Source organism: Crassostrea angulata, chromosome 9 (assembly GCF_025612915.1).
Source record: "Crassostrea angulata isolate pt1a10 chromosome 9, ASM2561291v2, whole genome shotgun sequence".
NCBI classification, from domain to species: Eukaryota; Metazoa; Mollusca; class Bivalvia; order Ostreida; family Ostreidae; genus Magallana; species Magallana angulata.
In genome coordinates, this window is record NC_069119.1 from 32,142,840 (window position 1) to 32,163,308 (window position 20,469).

The 20,469-nt window shown below is 33.8% G+C and overlaps 2 protein-coding genes across 2 annotated transcripts; one reads left to right on the forward strand and one right to left on the reverse strand.

Moving 5' to 3' along the window:
- Positions 1-88: 88 nt before the first annotated feature.
- LOC128162427 (uncharacterized) lies at positions 89-12,378 on the reverse strand. Its single transcript, XM_052825633.1, has 4 exons — positions 12,250-12,378; positions 7,155-7,262; positions 6,832-7,042; positions 89-4,445 (listed from the first exon to the last, which is right to left on the reverse strand). The coding sequence occupies exons 1-4, from the start codon at positions 12,376-12,378 to the stop codon at positions 3,322-3,324; spliced, it is 1,572 nt and encodes a 523-aa protein (XP_052681593.1). The 3' UTR covers positions 89-3,321.
- A 1,913-nt stretch (positions 12,379-14,291) lies between these two features.
- Positions 14,292-20,201, forward strand: LOC128163932 (E3 ubiquitin-protein ligase TRIM13-like). Its single transcript, XM_052827624.1, has 3 exons — positions 14,292-14,373; positions 14,540-14,667; positions 17,859-20,201. Exon 3 carries the CDS (start codon positions 17,880-17,882, stop codon positions 19,371-19,373), a length of 1,494 nt encoding a protein of 497 aa, XP_052683584.1. The 5' UTR covers positions 14,292-14,373; positions 14,540-14,667; positions 17,859-17,879; the 3' UTR covers positions 19,374-20,201.
- Positions 20,202-20,469: the final 268 nt, after the last annotated feature.

Here is a 20,469-nt window from a genome sequence, read left to right on the forward strand (position 1 = left end):
ACTTTTCTCAACTGTTCTGATCTAACACTATTTATAGAACGGGGGTTTCCAAAATTAACACTGTCACCAAAATGTAAAGTTATGTCTGTTTTATTGTCAGCAACCAAAATACAATTTTATAAACATAAAAACTTAAAACTTTAACTTTCAAAAATAAACAAAACACATTATTTGATTCACGAAATAGAAAATTAAGTGTCTCCTCACGATTTCGTCTGCTTTAAATCAATCAACTTTACTACGAGGCTAGCTGTTCCTTTTCCAGAATAATTATAATGAACATATAGGCTTATACAATTTCACGGTCACACTGCTGTTCAAATTTGGTAACGATGATTTTTTAATTTACACCCGTACATGATCGGCCATCAGAATAAGCATCGTAGAACAAAGCTATGAGTAGTGCATCAACTCCTTCAGCGCATTCCAAGCGGCAGACATGCCATTTAAGTACATCACCGGCTATCTAGTTACCACAAAGTTTACAAAAATCGCTTATACATACTATTCTTTGTCGACATATCAACTATTTTCGTCCACGATCGCCTCTACTTGGATGGTTATGTCCAGTTGCATATTCCAGCGATCTCACATGAAAACTAGTTTTATTACGAATCTTTCTGCACAGTGAATAATATCAAAAGCGATCGCATGAATTTTCCTTTCGTTTTCAATTCAGCCGGTTCAGATGATGTGTGTTTGATCCATGAAATTCAGCTCAATAGCTCTGCATCAGCTGAAAGCGCATCCATTTCTAATATTGTTGCTGTTGTTGATTTATATTCATTGACACCGCTTCATTTACATTATTTACATTTTTGATCAATAACACTTTGAAAATGAAAATGTTTTATTAAATGATAAGAAATGCGCGCGTAGCGTATTGATTAAAAAGTTTTCCGGTTAATTTTTTCTTTGATACGTCGATCAATACAAAAATTATTATCTTCACTTCTTAAAAGAAATATTCTATAGTCATCGGGATAACTATCAATTGACTATGCAACTGTTATAAGGTACAAACGCGTCGGAACTATTGATTTGACGGTGACCTATGACCCGGATGATAGTACTTGTATTCGCAAGGGAATACACATGCACTTTTGAATTCTCATTCATGGTTCCTACGGGCATTGAACTTCGCAAGTAACAAACCATCTGCGTATAATATCGAAGTGACAACTTCGAATGGCACGTCAAACTTTCGTTTGTCTTTCGTTGCGCTTGCAATCACTTCATTTCTATTAGCCATATGCATGATAACTCTCATTGGCAAAAACTGCAGCTCACGGCCGATCACTTAACAGGCACGACCAGTTGTCACTGAAACTTTACGTTGCACTTGCAAATAAAATATGTGCTCAAGCTGACCCCAGCATTTGTCGATTTTTGAGAATTTTCAGAATTAAAGGCGACAGTTTTTTTGGGTAAATTGCGACACTCATATTTTATTGAAAATCACCCTTAACCTTCTGTTTTCAGTGTATAATCTCTTCTGAGCGACAGTTTATAGCTGAATTTCACGCTCAACCGACTTAATGAAGAAAATGACACACGTAAACTGTAGAAGCCACCTCTCAGTAGGGTACTCACAACTGTCTTTAAAATGATTGGTGGTTCTCACACCTTATTACAACTAAATGGACTTGTAATTGAATACTGATATATCATCATCAACTGCAAATCCATTATTTCTCGCTCCACTTTTAATCACTGCAGCCAGGACTGGTAAGACCCGTCGAACAATTTGCACGGCCAGTTGTGAGCATACGTTAATCTTTCACATGTACGAGAAAAAACACTTTGAAAAATACAATAAACATAATTCATTCAAACTAATTATTTAATGAAGTAGGTTAAAAGTAGATCAGATGTCCTTTACAATAACAATTAAAAAAGAAGAAAAAAACATGGAAGTTAAAACGTTAAATGGGTTATCATCGCCTTCGCCAATTTCTCCAAATAAATAATATTCAAAATTATATGATGTCACGTGTCAACATATTTTTATTTAACGCTTTACATCTTAATTTAATTTTGATGAATACATCAATCTTAATGATGATTTAAGGTTTTGTTAAAAACCCTAATAAACACAGCGTGAAGTTAATGCTTAATCTACTAGTATGCCGAACAAGTTGTTGATCTTGTGTTCAGCGTGCGTTTGCCGTTCACATTGAGCTCTGTTTGCGCACTCGGTGATTCATTACTGGCCAAAATTCCCTAATAGCTTATCATTCGTTCATCATTTGATCATCATTCACTCAGACTTTGCCAATGAGAGTAGAAAGATTACAAAGACTTTTATAATTAATGTAATCCATGTATATGTAGACAAAATAGTATTGCATTAAGTCATACCTTTTGGTAGGTTGGCATAATTATTTCTAAATATAGGGAAATATTTACATTCCACATATATTTTGCATGTAAAGCTACCGCAGATATAGCACCATAACACAGACAGGGTACTAATAGGTTAAATCACGAGTTTTAATTGTGAAGTCACAAACGTTTAACGCTGCTAAATACAACGACACAAGCGAAAATCAAAGATCACGCTTGTGGCTGTTACTGTGGCTCTTCCATTAATTTGAACTTACCCATAGGATAATACAATAATTTTGAGGTATAATTCGCATTTGCGTACAAGACAAGAAGGTAAAAAAATGTAAATATAAGCATTAAATCCTTATTTTTTGAAAGATATAGTCTCATAACTGCAACGGTGTGTGCAAACAAATTTTCATAACGCGCTAACGCGCGTTATTCAATTTGTATGCACACACTGTTGCAGTTATGAGACTATATCTTTCAAAAAATAAGGATTCAATACTTAAATATACAAGCCATTAAAAGACCAAAAATCTACAAAGTGGACAAATTAGAGTTGATTGGATAAAAAAAATACTTCCGTTGAATTACGGTCTATGAAACAATTGCAGCTACTTACATGTCTTAAAAACCAAATTGTACATAAGTGTGTATGTAAATTTCAATTAAAATTATAGCAGAACTGTATACAAGGAAATATTTGCACCTGTTTTATTTTTTACTCTTTCACCCTCGTTTTCAGCGGGCAAATTTTGAACTGAACGGGTGTCAAATGTCTGAAAATATCCCTGATTATTTAAATTTCTGGACTACTTCAAGACGGGCCGACTTCGTTTGCAACTGGAGAGAGGTAAAAATAACTTTAGGCGAAAATAACCCGGCATTCATCATTAGATTTGATTTCAAACAATAACAGCAATTAGCAAAAGAACGATAAAATCCTTCGAGGCTAAGCAAGATTTCTAGTTACATGCATATGATATCATTTCAATGTTTAAGTTTCATCAACAAGTTGTTGTATTCGACCACACTTTCAAAGCTTTCGAAGCAGACGGATGAACCAATATACCAGGTTTTGAATTTGCCTTGCATTTCTAAAATGTCCCAGAGATATCCTCTATCTGCCGCTGGGGGCGGAAACCTTGGGAAATAGTATCCCCATTTTATCTGTTCGAGAACTCGTGGATTAGTTTTATCGAATCTTTTAAGAAAGGCTCCAAGTTTTGATTGAATCATTGAATCTGTGTCCTTTGCCCAGGGGTTTTCAAGACCGTACTGATAGTACAAGGTTGTTTCTTGGGGCCTACCATCGGGGCCATTTTCTCGAATTCCAAGACGATAGTCATCGCCAGTTATGTTATTTTTGGCATGGTAAAACGAAATTGATGAATACATGGAATAAGAAAGTTGATCTATTTCTTGATTGAAATACACTTGAGGATCACGAGTACGTCTACCTAAGTCAGATTCCACCAAAGAAGTGACGTAATTAGCATTCACTAGATTCTTGAAAATATTCAGCTCCTTTGGATTAAAGTCAACGATATCAAACAACGAATTCATTGCTGGAGAAAGTATGAGAAAGTCAAAACGATCAGTTAAAACTGCTGGACTTCCCTTTGACTTATAAGTTACATATACACCCGATGGGCCATTCCTTCTCTGAATTTGAACGACATCAACCCCAAGGCGAATGTCCAGATTTCTTTGTTTTGCAATTTCATTTACAAGCACCTGAAATCCACCTTCAAGAAGCCAAAATCCGTTTTCAGGGGTTAGTGTTCCTCTGAGTACAGGTGGGGGAACCCACATAAGTCCATATATAGCTGCAGTTTCATTAGCATAACCGTAGCCATTGGTCGTAAGAAAAATTCGGAAATATGGAGCCAATAGCAGTAAATCATTTTTCTGTAAGAAATCCAAAACTGTCCCTCGAATTTCGTACATAACGTCGGGTGTCGGGCGAGGCATCAGTTCACTGGAGTAATTTCCGAACAAACAGCGATGTATTCGTTCATATCTCTCTAACTGAGCAACAATTCTACGAAGGCCTTCCTGGGGATTAGTTTCTCCCGTATTTTGGAGCAAAATTCTTTGCCATGTCGTTTCCTCTTTTGAAAAGACAAAAAAATTATTGAAAATGATTTTTTTTTTTTCAAATTAATAAAACGTTTTCTTTTTTTACTTTATAAAAAAATGATTAATAAATGGAATATTTTATCATTAAAAAGTGTTAATTTGTCATTTAGCGGCATTAATACCATGTTAAGCTCAATATAACATCAATATCACTCATGTATTACATCTTTAATATAACATTGTGTATTCCTACCCAACGTGACGTCATAATTAAACATTACTTGGGTAAAGGCGGTTAATTGACGTAGTATCAAAAAAGTAAAGAAAAAAAATAGTGTTAAAATATGTGAAGCAATTAATGCTGCTTTATTTTTTTTCATGAATTGATAAAATCATATTCTAAAATAAAAGGTGTTTTTTTTTTTCATGTGTAAAGTTGTTATAAGGTTTAAGTTTACCCATGGTTTATCAAAATATAGTTTTACAAAGTTCAATATCTGAAAATAGACGTTGTTTAAATAACAAAAATAACAATGTTATAAACAAATATAGATATTGATATCCATGTTTTGGTTATTTCAGGAAGATGCTACAAAAAAGTAGATTTATATTGAAACAGAGGAAATTTGGACTATTTTTTATTTTTTTTTCTCGTAAATAGTTTCTGTAGCAATGTGTTTTGTGTTTCTACGTAGTTTTTTTTCATATTTTTTTTTTACACATTTTGTGGTTGTTTTATTTTAGAGTATATCACTGGCTGAAACGGGACGTGAAAAATATAAAAATTACATAAAACTAATTTCAGATAGAATATAAAAAAAAAATTTGATCATTGATTTCTTTAAAACGTTAATGTCAACATAATACATACAATAAAAAGAGTTTTAGGCGATCTAATATGAAAGCTCCTACATGTATTAATCAGTTTTTGTAATTCTCGATCAAAAATTGGTAGAATTTTAATAATAAATACAGGAAATTCGGACTAAATTAAATTCAAAATATGAGCTTTAAACGATGTATTAAAATATTAAATTAGGAAACTTACTAGTATTTTATTATTTTCCAAGCAACAAAAATATTTATCATTTCTAATAATTTCAAAAAAAGAAAACCTCAGTCAAGGTGGACAATTTTGACAATAATAATTTTTACTTACAAAGTTGAGGTTTATTAAAGGAAGTTGAAAAACGTAATAAAAAGACTTTCTCATGATTTGCGATGGTGTGTGATTTTTATTAAACTCGTTGTGTGTTTAATATCCCCTCACAGAGGCTCATAGATAGACAACACACAATATAAATAAATGATAAAAATCATATACCATCACAAATCATGAGACATCCCATATTTACAAATGTTCTTCGCCCCCTTCTGCAAATATAAAAAAAAAAAAACGACATGCACATTTAACCGCGTCAAAAATTTCTAATTCACTTCAAACCTGCATGGTTTGTAGCCATTTGTTGTTTTTGGATTAAGATGAAAATATTGGGTTTGCCTAAGTAAAAAGAGTGATATGCCTGCAAATACATTGACAATAATAGCTCTTTAACGTATGACGTGACTACATTGTTTCATTTGAGTTTATTCAACGATCAAGTGAGTAAGGTTATAAAACGTCACACGAGTTCACGCCAGGTAAACAACAGTCGTTTATAATTAGGAAGACCATATAAATTTTTGGAACATTTTTAAACTCAGGAATTAGGCGCATTGAGATAAAATTTTCTGTTTTCAAATAAAGGATTTTTAAATGAATACGATTACTTTTATAATATATTTTGAAAAAAATACAATATTGAGTAGTTAAGGAGGAAAATGTACCTATATGCTCTTATATATTTTGATCGCTTCACTACGTGGGTGAAGGGGGCGGGGCAAAACGAAAATAAGGGAATTGGATGTTAACAGTGTACCTATATCAAACGTTTAGTTATAATTATATCTTGCATAGAATCTTCTTTTTCTCGGTAAAAATGGTACCTCATACATGTACAATGACAAAGATTAAGTGTATGCAATAATAAGGGTAAAATTTGGATACTTTACGGTATTAATTACTTGTTATCCACCGAGGAGCCATATGGCACTATATCCTTTGAACGCCCATATAAAGTCATTGTTGCTCAGGTAAGCAATGTGGACAAATGGGCTTCTTTTTTTAAGAACTCTGATAGTTTCAGAATACAATGCAAAGGTATCTCATTAAATATAGTTAAGCTAACACAGGATGAAGCTCTGCCATTTAGTCTAATGTATTAAATGTTTGTTGATCTTCAGTAATGTGTGGATAGGTGAGAGAATGGTAGCGCTATGCCCTTCTGCAATGTGTGAGGGGTGAGAGAATTTGTATAAATGCCAAAACGTCATTCCATGAAAATTTATCAACACTATAAATTAATGCAGTGTGCATACCATTGTCGTTTTGCCTGACAGAAAAAGCAGCTTTGGATTTGATTCTAAAACTTGGAGTGTATTGCTCAATTAGTTTCGCTGTTTGATCATAAATGTCCGAAAAAAACAAGGTTCCAAACTCGATCCAGACTCCTCTGTAGAATCGAGAGTAAGCCTTTCCGCCGATCTCTGGTCGCTGTTCTAATATAACAACATTCCTGTAGCCGCGATCCTGTAGTAAGAAATATTAAGAGTTTTATTAGATGATGACTTAACCATTCTTTATAACTAAAGAATAAAGCAAAGGTATAGAGTTATAGTTCAAGTTAAGCTTCAATCCAAACCTTCAGTATGGAAGCCATATGGACACCACCAATCCCTGCGCCCACAATCACTATCCGGTCATCTAGTGTCCTGGGTCCTCTTATCCTAGGATACCCGGATGTCACGATCTGAAACTACTACAGAAGTTACTTGATTTTTATTTTTATTTTTTTTTTGTCATTACAATTTTTTACATGTCAGTTTGTAATACGAAATCGGGGTTTGTGTTCTCAAAATATTTTTTGATTGGCACTGTAATGATATTCATAGAATAAGTTACATTTAATCTAATCAATACAAAATACCAATTAGAAACAAACACAGACTGGAGGCCAAACAGAGATAATTCAGGAATAACGTCTCTTAATATTCTCATTTTCTTAAAGTTTTCAAGAGGATTAACAGGACACAAGCAATGGGCTTTTGCGCTTTTCTTGGCCCAGACAAAGATTTAACTTTAACAATTAGAATATTTTTTTTCAAAAAAAGGATCAATTGCCTTATATAATTTCAATGCAAGCAGTGTAGGGTCAATTTAAGAATTAAAATAGTTTATATAATTAAAATGCAAGCAGCGTAAGATCAGTTAAGGAATTAGAATAGCTAAGATGTTCTAATGTTGTGATCTTTCATGTTTTTAACATATTTTTTTTTTTTCAATTTTTAAAAGGTTGGGTTTTTTTTTTTTTTTTGCTTTCTTTTGTATTTTTTAAAATTTATCTTTTAATTATTTGATTTTTGTTGTTATTATAAATTCAAAATTTTGAAATCTTTTTTTTTCCTTTTTTTTTGTGTGTGGGGGGGGGGGTATTAAATCAAAAACCTGTAGAGTTTAGAAAATTGATAGAGAAAATTCGGACTAAAATGTCTTTCTTTAATTTTATTCGTTTGCACTACCCTTCTTAAGGATGTTCAAAGCCAATCACTTAAAAGAACGTGTTCGACCTAGATTTTAGAAAGCGGAAAATAGCACAGCAATCAGTATATCGTTTTTCAGTTTCATCACTTGAAACTTTACATTCTGAGTATATGTCATCCGTAAGAGATCAATTTATTTTTTTGACGACGACAATGTATGTAATAAAAGAGAATTTAACAGTTTAAGTAGATATTAGACACCGCCATATTGTGAAATAATTTGTTTGTTCAAAATAAACAAAACATTTAATAGAATCATTCATTATTTCGAGTGTAGAATAGTGAAATTCCACCGAGGGGACAAGATTCATGGTCAAGGACGAGGCTCTGAGGAAGAATTTCACTATCTGAAACGGGTATTGTACATATCGTTTTGTGTTGTTTATTGGTTAAACGCTGTACAGCTCATAGACATACACAATTGATATACACATATTGAAATAGTTACATATAAACGGGTCAATTGAAAAAGGCAGGTTTATACATGAAGTTTTCTGATCACAAAAGCATTCATAATATATTTACCTAAATTGCACAAATCCTTTACATTTTGTGTTGACAATAAATGAATTAATTTAAAGACAGGGGTAGAGGTTAATAAAACTTCTGAAGGAATGTTTCTCTAAAGCTAAGATACAATAATATGGTCATTTCAACATAAAATGATAATCATCTTCTATCTCTGAATACATAAAGGACATAATTAAACGTCTTTCTAATGGAACATTGCTGTATCTACCAGTTTTGACGGTAAGATAATGTGATGATAATCATAATTTACATATCATTTAATATTTATTCGTTTGATGGGATATCGGCGCTTCTGATTGGTTGAAAAATTTCTTTGATACCTGCATCAATAAAATTTTTGCCGGATCTACTTTTCTCAACTGTTCTGGTCTAACACTATTTATAGAGCGGGTATTTCCAAGATAAACACTGCCAACAAAATGTAAAGTTGTGTCTGTTTTATTGTCAGCAAAGAAAATGCAACCTTGGGAATATAAAAACTTGAAAGTTTAACCTTCAAAAATGAACAAAACACATTATTTGATTCACGAAATAGAAAATTAAGCGTCTTCTCACGATTTCGTCTGCTTGAGATCAATCAACATTTACAGCGAGGCTGGCTGTTCCTTTTCCAGGAATATTATAACGAACATATAGGCCTATAAACTTTCACGGTAACACTGCTGTTCAAATTTGGTAACGATAAGTTTTAAATTTACACACGTACATGATCGGTCATCAGAAATGGCGTCGTAAAGAAAAGCTATGAGAAATGCATCAACTCCTTCGGCGCATTCCAAGCGGCAGATATACCATTTAAGTACATCACTGGCTATCTAGTTACCACAACGTTTACAAAAGTCGCTTATACATACTATTCTTTGTCGACATATCAGCTATTTTCGTCCACGATCGCCTTTCCTTGGATGGTCACATGAAAACTAGTTTTAATACGAGTTTTTCTGCACAGTAAATAATATCACAAGCTATCGCATGTATTTTCCTCTCGTTTTCAATTCAGCCGGTTTAGATTTTAACTCACTATTTGTGTTTAATCCATTAAAATTAGCTCAGTAGCTCAGCATCAGCTGACGGCGCATCCATTTTGAGTATTGTTGCTGTTGTTGTTTTGTATTCATACGCGCTGCTTCATTTACATTATTTATATTTTTGATCAATGACACTTCACATTTTTTTATTTGAAAATGTTTAATTAAATGATAAGAAATGAAGATAATAATTTTTCTATTGATCGACGTATCAAAGAAAAAATTGACCGGAAAACTTCATCAATGCGCGTAATAGAAAAATTATTATCTTCATTTCTTAAATTCCTTATATTGAAAGGAATTCTTTTTGTTAGAGATGACTGCAAAGTTCAATGATCAGCTAAATATTTATAGATTGTACATTTGGAAGAAGCATTTACATCAGCTAGTAGAACTTGTTTATAATTTATTTTCTTGCAGCATACGATGATTTTACTGCGGCGTAGTAGACAGAAACATGTCACATTGCTGTTTCACACCGGACGAACCAATCTCACACCGGTAAATATGCAAGAAAATTATAATCTTTAAAAGTATGGAACACTAAGTTCAAATGTGCTTGGGCTTTAACAATTTTAACCTCTCTCGGAAATTTTATGGTCAAATACTGAGCACGTATTTTATGTAATATGTACAATAATGGCGGATTTTTTTTTTTGCCAGGTTAGCATAAATTTGATTTAGCGCTTTTCAAAATGTTCCAAATTTTCTTTATGTTTGATAATTGTTGATGTGCATGATTTAACAAGAGCCGCATTGTGGCAACGCACTTTGAAAAAAAATCTCAAAGTGCGTTAAATTTTGATCTATATCAACACACTTTGAATCAATTTTTCAAAGTGCGTTATGAGGTAGACCAACATTTTTTTAATCATGACACTTAACGCACTTTCAATAAATTATTTCATTTTTTTACATTAAGATGTATAGTTTTGTTTATATATGAAATATTAATTGATATTTCGTTTTCATTGAACTGATACGGCGATTCATTCTTTCAGCAAGGGAGATAATAGAGTCAGATGGTATTGACAAGGACGTTTCTCATGCGCTGGATAATCGTGCGTTCCTACATAGAACATGAATCTTACCGTTAAAAAAGTTGTTCTAACCCAGTTTATGATGTACAAGTATAAGTTCGCTTGCTCTTAAATTTAATTCAGTCGTTATTTAAATTTCATTTTTTATGTGGAGTAAAGAATATCTTATAGCATCAAATTATGAAAACAAAATTGTGGATGGATGAATAAAAGAATGTATTCATATTTAATTTGAACATATTTTAAAGGGACTTGGACACGATTTGACAAAGAATTAAGTGCGTTAAGATGGTCCCAAATTTAACGCACTTCGAACAAAATTTTCAAAGTGCGTAATTTTTCAAAGTGCGTTGTAACACCGCATTCCGCCAAATACAACATGTAGAATATCTTCCAAATACAATGTGTTAACGATATTTATTGATTTAAAAGTAATATGTAAAACATGGTGGTGGTCTCCATGGTCGGGGCCGTTTTTAGACAATATTGACCTCCCCTAGAGCTCCATAAAAATATAGAGGAAAATTCCAATATCTTAAAGGTAAAATGAATGAATTTTTCCGTTACTTTATAATAGTTAATAGCTCAACAAATCATATCTTAAGGATTACGTTTACTCAAGGACAAAAATAAATTCCACCAATAGGAACGAAAAACTACCTATCATGCATTGTAGCCGTACTACTGTGGTGTTGTTTTTCACTTTCAAATATCTAGGTCAATGACCTACTTTTTATGCTAGTGACCATTGATTGTTTATGGACTGTTTATTGAAAAAATTGTCAAAATTGTCAACCTTTTCAAATGTTTTCTTTATTTTGCAATTATTAGATATAATAAAACAATTTGTTGGTTAGAAAATGATAAAATACGAATAGCTTTACTAGTTTCATATTTCAAAGAATCGTTTTAAGCTCATTTTTCAAATTCAATTTAGTCTGAATTTCCTCTATCAATTTTCAAAACTCTACCCATTTTTGATCGAGTTTTACAAAAACTGACTAATAGGAGCTCCAAAACATTGATTGCCAATAACTACTTTTATTGTCTGTATTCTGTTGACATTAACATTGTATAAGGTCAATGATCAACTTTTCGAGATATATATCTGGAATTAATTTTAAGTATTTTAAAGATTTTTCCCATCGAGTGCCAGCCAGTGATATAAAATAATACACGATGTAATACAATAAAATATGTAAAATGATATTAAAAAAAACACGTAGAAAGATAACTTTTGCAATTACATTGATACAGAAAGTGTTTTCAAGAGAAAATAAAAAAAATGAAAAAATTAGTCCGAATTTTCTCTGATTCAATTTTTATCTACCTTTATCGTAGCATATCTTCCTTAAATAAACAAAACATGTTTATCAATATAGATTTTTGTTAATAAAATTGTTATTTTGTGTTTTTGAAAAAAACTTTTGACTTCAGGAATTGAACTTTGTAAAAAAAAATTTTTTAATTTCAAACCTTGAGTAAACGTAATCCTTTTGGCAGATCTACTGGTTTATTTGTTTACCATCCAACCGCCATAATATCTCAATTTGTCCCATATCACCCTAATTAACTGTTACCTATGAAATAAATCGCACCTTGTGATTATTGCACTGGTGATTTGTCCTAACCCCACTAAATCCGCCAATTCCACTATAGTCCCCGAGGTATCCAATAACAAAGGGTCCAAAAGCCACCAATAAGGCTAAAATAGCATTGGAAAGCATGGCGTTAAGAAACGCGCACGCTTTTTTTCGACTGTTAGGCTGGGTGTCAGATCTCACAATCAATGTGACTGTCTATACATGCATTACTGGTCAGCAGATTGTCGTTTAGATTCACTGTGACAATAGTATTGTCTTGGATGTATTAACTGTAGATTCCAGAGGCATGATTATACAAGCGTGTCATCCGCTTGTCATCACTCCACTTGTATATACAATAAGGGTATTTTATTATCCAATGCATGATAATAAAATTTTGACCAAAAAATTGTCTGAGAAGCATGGTTATTATAGAAATATGTCACGAACTTTTAAAAAAAGTTTCTGTCAACATTTTCATACATCTTTTTTTAGCATTAGATTATCCCATATGCTTGCTCAGAAATTTAGTGTAAACCATAGTTTATTATGAATACAACGTACAATATATATACAATGATACATAATTCGGCAAGGATTTAATTCAATGAATAATAATATTATTGTATATACCTGCAAATATAGATATATTTTTCCCACCTTCTAAACCGATATAGTGTGTGTGTGTGTGTGTGTGTGTGTGTGTGTGTGTGACTAAATTCCTCATTTTCCAAAGTTTTTAAGGACTAAATTAGATTCTAAGACACACCAAATGTCTCATTGTGTAAGTATTTAACATTTCTCGATATTATCAATGCATTTGTTGTAACATTGTTTCGCGCTGAAAAATCACTTTGATTCCGTCCACCCTCCATGCATAAATAAGACACAAGAAAACATACTGACGCAAGCAAATGAAAAATATAATTGTTGTATGAATCATCAATGGTTGTTTACATAAAAAAAAAAAACACCACAAACACACCACAGAGAAGAAAAAAACGATTTCGTTGTACTAATTTTTATGGTAAAATTTAATTTTTTTTCAGCAACACGTTTTGAACTTTAACACTTTACTATTATTATTAAAAGTCGAGTTCATTACTGTAACGGTAATTGTATAATTATTGCCATAGTATAGAGTAATGGAGAACACATTGATTTGTAAATTATTCTCATACAAAGTTCAACTCATCATTATTCTCATGGAGATTATGCATTTCAAACCATATTTTATTTTTTGTTGCATTGCATTGAATTAAAACTTAATGCTTTAGTTTTTATGATTTTAATTAAAGGACCACATAATAAAATAATTCTGTAAACATTTGTAGGCAAGAGACAAGATTTGTAAGGGCGGACCGTCCAATATATATATATATATATATATATATATATATATATATATATATATATATATATATATATATAATTTTTTTTTTATATATATATATAGTGGGTATTTTTCAGTAACCTGTATGTCATTCTCCAAATACAAATTATTCTGTAAACATATGAGTTTGTACGAAAGAGACAAGATTTGTAAGGATTGGCCGTCCATTTTTGCCGATATTTTTGTATTGTTCACCATTACATGTATATCCAGTGCTATAAGACGAATGTCTTCTGCATTAAAGAAATTGAAATTGAAATTGGCGATCTCTGTATATGTCTTCCTTCTCGTAAAATTCAAATTACGTCTCGATAAATATATCAATCTAAATGTACTTCTTCCAATAGCCTTAAGGTTTCACTGAATTGATGTGATATTATTTGATATACATGTATGGAGTTCAGGATTAGGGAATTCTGGGAAAAAACAAAAGGTGCCCCAGCTTTTGACATGTATAGCAACTTCACATTGATTTTTGGTTTTTTTTTTTAAGATAAATATAATAATCTTTTTCATCAATCATGAAACTGTTTAAAAAATTGTCTTTAAAAATATATTTTAAAAAAAAGGCCTGCGACTTCTTTGTGCCTGCGTAAAATTTAAGAATTCGATCAGAATGTATTTGTTGATTTACGGAAATCGGTTTGCGTGAACGCGTCCGAGTTATCGTTCCTGTTTAAATGTCTAGCAATATTTTGTCAACATCGGAAATATCGATTTTTGAGGGACAGGTTTTAACATGCAAGGTAAGGGCGATACTTCATTAACGTGTAAACATTGAATCCTGAATTTTTACTTCTGTCCTTTACTATTTCAGTTATAATCTTTGACATTTGTATTATGCATTTTATTATTGCTGTAAAAAATAAATGTTAATCTTATTTTAATTGAAATAAATTTAATGTTTTTCAGTAGCCTAGCAGCAAAAATACACGTTGATGATTCATGTTTAAATGCTACCTCCATATAAACAAACTACGACCTAAACATAGGACATTAATCATAGAGGGGTATACTAGAAAACATCGGAAATAAATCGGGTAAGAAATTCATTTAATTTATTATTAAGAAATTCATATAATCAGATAATCTCTCTCTCTCTCTCTCTCTCTCTCTCTCTCTCTCTCTCTCTCTCTCTCTCTCTCTCTCTCTAAAATAGATTATGATTAAAATAGATTTATAAAAGATTTAGAGATTTATATCTGATATAAACAATGTTTAATATATGGAACACAGCCCTGTAAGACAGCACAAAGGAAACAGAGTATTATGTATAGAGGTACAGTTATCGTTCCAAGCAACAGGCATACCAAATAACACAGTCTCTGACGGGAGAAGTTGCTCTACAGTCTGTGGTCGTTAAGGTTTTAGGATGGCTGGAGAGTATATGCTCTTTCTCAGTGATGGTTAATTGATTACTGATCTCTTCTGGCCAAGTCCGAACATTTATGTCTTAAGATGATAGGACATTCAATCATTACCCTGATGGTCCTGTCATATAGAGTTCCACGAAGTAGGCGACAACGTCAAAAGTAATGATGTATATAGCACCAAATGTTTCTCTATGATCTCCATAGCATGGTCAATTGTCATCCGGTGCTGGTACATCCAAAACATCACTCCCGCGTAGAAAGTCAGTGACCAAATCCCTCCAGCACGGCTCTGGTCGAGTGTCTGAGGGCAACTGTGCTTCTCTGTACATGTACAGATGTTAATTAAATTCCATGCAGACGAGTGTAAAATAGATAAGTGAAAAATAAACAATGATTAACAACAATAACACAATTTGTTGTAGCTAATTCTTCTAAATCTCTTTACCGAAAAAATTAAATCTAAAAATAAAACCGATTGTTACCTTAATTCAATCGATTAAGCTGGCCGATGTATTACTGTCTGAAGGCTATAAATATACATGTAGTCACTGCAGACTCACCCCCACTTCATTATAACACACATAATTTAGTAACGTCATTAATTGTTATAACACATATAGATCAGGGAAAATGGTAAAATTAAATAACAAAAATAAGATCTACTTTGTGCCCCCCCCCCCCCCTCCGCCATCCACCTCGACCCCCTCCCCCCATCCGTCTACAACCACCAGCGTAATTGCATAGTTAGCCTGCTACAAATGTAACAAGCAATTTGTTCAAATTGAATATACTGGGTGAGTTACATGTATATGCAAAATTTACAATGTGACAATTTGCATACGTTATAATTCTAAATCTGTGTATTTATCTGATTAAACGATATCTGATGTTATGTAAGATAAATTCCTCGAAATGGTCAAAGGAAGCAAAATACATAAATAAATGAATAATAAATTTATAAATAAAAAATAAAAGACATCATTCTCTACCCAACTTAAAATCTTATGAAATATATTATTTGTTGGATAACAGTTATATTTCACTTTTGATATCATCTTCCCAAGTCAAGCGTTTCTGATCCGCTCTGCTCTGCATAAACCCTTTGTAGAGCAGAGCGGATCAGAAACCCTTGACTTGGGAAGATGTTTTGATATGTGTTATTAAAATGCCTTAGCTTCAGGAAGTAAAGGGGTTTTAAATTATCCTACTGCTATGTCAATGAATACACTGCACATCTGACTACATGGGTGTTAATGCAAACTTTACATTGATATTATTAACTTTAATTGTCCTAGAATTATGTTGACAATCTGATGTGTTAATTGCACTAAATGGGACGGGGAGATTTTATGCTTCCTATCATTCATTAATTCATTCATACTTTATTTCCTCTACATAGAGATTGAACATACCGGTAACACATACATACATTTTCTAACGGGTCACATCAAATATATACATTTACACAAGTAATAATGGGGGGGGGGGGGGGTAAACAAATGAATAAGAAATATCAAGACTATATACAAAGTTATCGTTTGCTACTTGTAATATAATAAAACGAGAGGTTCTTGTCCTTCAGAATATTACATTTTTTGTTGGACAAGGCCTCTGTAAAATTTATGTTGACCGCTAGCTGTATTGAATTGAATTGAATTGAGCTCTCTTGTAGACCTGTATGTGTCATCAGCACATCCAAACCATGTGGAATTTAAAGAGAGGGTGAACTGATAAGGTTAATTTAAACTACTAATAAATATAATTCTAAAAAAAAATCTATTTTTATAATGGTTAATACAACTACTTGTGGCTCATGTAAGTTCCACAGGAAAGAGCATTTTCATGAATTTCATGTGTTTTCACGTGTTTACTTCACGTGCATTTTAATTGAAACTCATACGAAGAATAAGAGTTAACATGCTCACACAGTTAGAACTGGTGTAAAAATAATCAAGACTAATCTGAGCAAAATTTGTATTTCTTTCATTTTTGAAACCGTTAACGGCTAGTTGTCCATTGCCAGAGTGTCGATTTGGCCGCGGAGTGTATTTTATGTATGCTTCCTTTGTCTGAGTACTGTGCCATTTCCTTACATATACAAAGCACATCGTCTTTTGCCAAATACTGGTATTGATTAATTGATTAGGGGGTTCACCGATCGGCAACAGGTATATGAACTTAGCGGTGTTTTTGTTTACAAAACGTGATTTATGTGCCTTTTGGTGCTTCGTCACCTTGTCCTTACCCCTTTGTGATAATTAGGTTTTATATGAGTCTATAAGAATTAAGATGTACTAATTCAAATCATACTTAGTGGAAGAGATTAATCCATACGCCCCCTTTAATTTTAATTATTTATCCCAGTAAGAGTATCCTTGCCATTTGCCCTCCGCTTTCATCTCCGTAAAAAATAGTATACTAGTACATGTACTAGAACTGAAGTTTTTTTATAACTTTTTTTTTAGACGAGGGAGAGTGCCCGCATGAGGCTAAGTTTACTCGGCATCAATTAGTTTTTACATTTTTGACATAGGTTATAAACTTTGACCGTACCCCCACCGAGAATACGCTTACATTAAGTTGTCAAACAGACTAATATCTATCGAGTTTTAAACAGTTTGAACACATGTATGCATCCCCCAACTCCTTAATTTATCAAATTTTGCACCGCACCTTTCATACTTTGAGAAAAACAGAAAAATTTATTTCTGGAAGTTTTGTAACAATATAAAAAGTTAACGAACATTGCAATATTTATTCGATTATCGCAAACAGTTTATGCTGAACTTCATGTTCTCTACTCAGTAATGAAAAAAATTGCCCGTTTCTAATTCTATATGAACGTTTTATCGTTGTAGTTTCACGGAACTAAATAACAAATGGCGAATGCTACGGATGACATCGCAGACTCAGTGAAGAGGAGTTTGATAGTAGACGAGGCGGCGTTCGAAGAGCAATTCTTGCGGTGCCACATCTGTAACGAGAAGTACGACCAGACAGAGCGCCACCCCAAATCTCTGCCGTGCAACCACACCTTCTGTCTGCCGTGTCTCAAGCAGGTGTTCGATCACAACCAGCAGAACAGCCGAACCAGACGACAGATCACGTGGTTCGATGACTCGTACGAAGGAGTGCTGAAATGCCCCGAGTGCCGAGTGGAGATTTTCCTGAGACGTGCGGAGATCGAGTCTCTTCCTTCGGACCACCGCGTGATTCAAATGATGGACTTCTTGTCCCAGGTTTCGGCCAAGTCTCAGAATGTTTGTGGAAAACACGAAAACCAGCCGTTGAACTTTTTCTGCAAGAAATGTCTGCATCCCGTCTGTCGAGACTGCACTGTGTTAGACCACAAGGAGAACCAGGGTCACAACATCGTGGACGTGTCTGACGCGCTGAGTGAGAGCAAGGAGAGTTTTGATAAGATCGAAAACAGCAGCAAGCAGCTGTTAGACAAAATGAAAGGCCGAACGGACAGCCTAGCGAACGCCTCGAAACAACTGGACCTTCTAGAGAGGCAGATGCGGGGAACCATTAAAGACACGTTCATCGAATACAGACTTCTTATTGAGAGGAGACAAGAGGCGCTGATCAAAATTCTTAAGGATTCCATTAAAGAACAGAAGACAGCTATCAATACGCGGTTCGTTGACATCGCTACACAGGGTTCTTCTCTACAGAAACTGTACGACCAGTTCCTGAAGGCAAGGTCTGTAAACGACCTGAAAAAACTTTTCGAAATCCAACAGGAAGTGACGCAAAAAGAATCCCAATTCAAGGTCACTGCTGAGGCAAACGATGACGAGTTATTCATCGCGTGTAAGTTCGACGTCCCTTCTGAGTGTCAGTTTTTGGCGGAAATGAGTGGACTGGGAGAGGTCACCACCCAAGAGGACCAAAATCTACGTAACCCCGTCCCCGCCCATCAGCTCGTGCTACTGGACAACATGGAGACGCGTCAGCCGCACGCGTACATTCCGGATTATCCGGAAGATCAGCAGGAGGAACACGACGACACCTCTTCCGGCGTCGGAAGGTTGCGTCGCCATCTGCAATCTTCCACTGCGCTGACCCCGCCATACGCAACAGACGACAACTACGACGAAGAAGACGAAGAAACTCGAGAGACCATCGCTTCTTCTTACTTGATGAGGATCGCATCTCGTCTGAACCAGAGCGCGGCGGACATGGCGGAAGTCCTGCGCACTGCTGACGCCGACGATGACGCGGGGACAGAGACTAGGTCACATCCCCGCAGCAGGGGTACTACTTCATCAAGGTCATCCCGAAGGTCGAACGTGAGGGTGGTGCGTCATCCCTCGGCGAGTTCCGGGGGTCAGAGAACAGAGCAGGAACAGGGTCACTACCAACGATAACGTTGTCATGTGTGAAAACAATTCTACTTCTGTCATTCATTTTTAATATAAAAACATGTACAGTTATATATAGACGCATTCATTGACCGTGATGATGATGTGATACAGACCAAACATGTGATAAAAATTCTGTACTTAGAACAACCCCCCCCCCCTCCTCCCCCCCCCCCCCACCCCACACACATGCAAACCGGAATACTTTTACCAACCACGTGCTCTTTCATATTTTGTTCATAATAGTGATATATTTGTTTGTTTTAGAGAGAGAGAGAGAGAGAGAGAGAGAGAGAGAGAGAGAGAGAGAGAGAGAGAGAGAGAGAGAGAGAGAGATTTTTTCTGATACACGACCAATCATGGCCAGTCTTTTCATGTCATCATATGCTATTGTAGTCCCACCTTCAACAAATACCAAAAAACAATGTAAAGTTGCTGTATTTATTGATTTCTTGTACATTTATGAATAATTATACCTTGTCAAGGCTTATTTTATCCAAATTAAAGTCCCACTTCAGTATCAAATTAAAATGGACCTGCACAGTTAAATTTTCAACCATTTCAGTCAATGTGTTGTAACATTCTTGATCTTGGCATAAGTTAACACATGGTTAATATTACACACTGTACGCGGCGTTATCGCTTCCTTTAGTTCCTTTTATCTGAATCTGTTATTTATTTTAAGATTTCGTTCATGGTTGGCTTGTACTTATGGAACATACCTTTATTTAGTATATTATATGATTGTGAAATTTTCATGAAATATATAAATAAGAATTACTCTTTGTTGCTTTCAAATAAATTTTGTAAAGATCAAAGGCTCTCTTCTTTAACACATCATTATCTTTTTAAGATTTTATTTTATTCGGATATTTTACTTAATTAGACCGTAAGTTCAACATTTAACCGTAACATTTTCTCTTTCAAACTCGTAACATAGAAATCATTATTTCCTTAATTATCAGTAATTAACATGTGCCTGCATATGTACTATAGAATGGTATTCAGAGAATTCAAAAAAAATCTTATATATATTTTATTTATTAAATCTTTCTAGTATTTTAAAGCATTTCAACGAACAAAGCCTAACCCGCAAATGTTT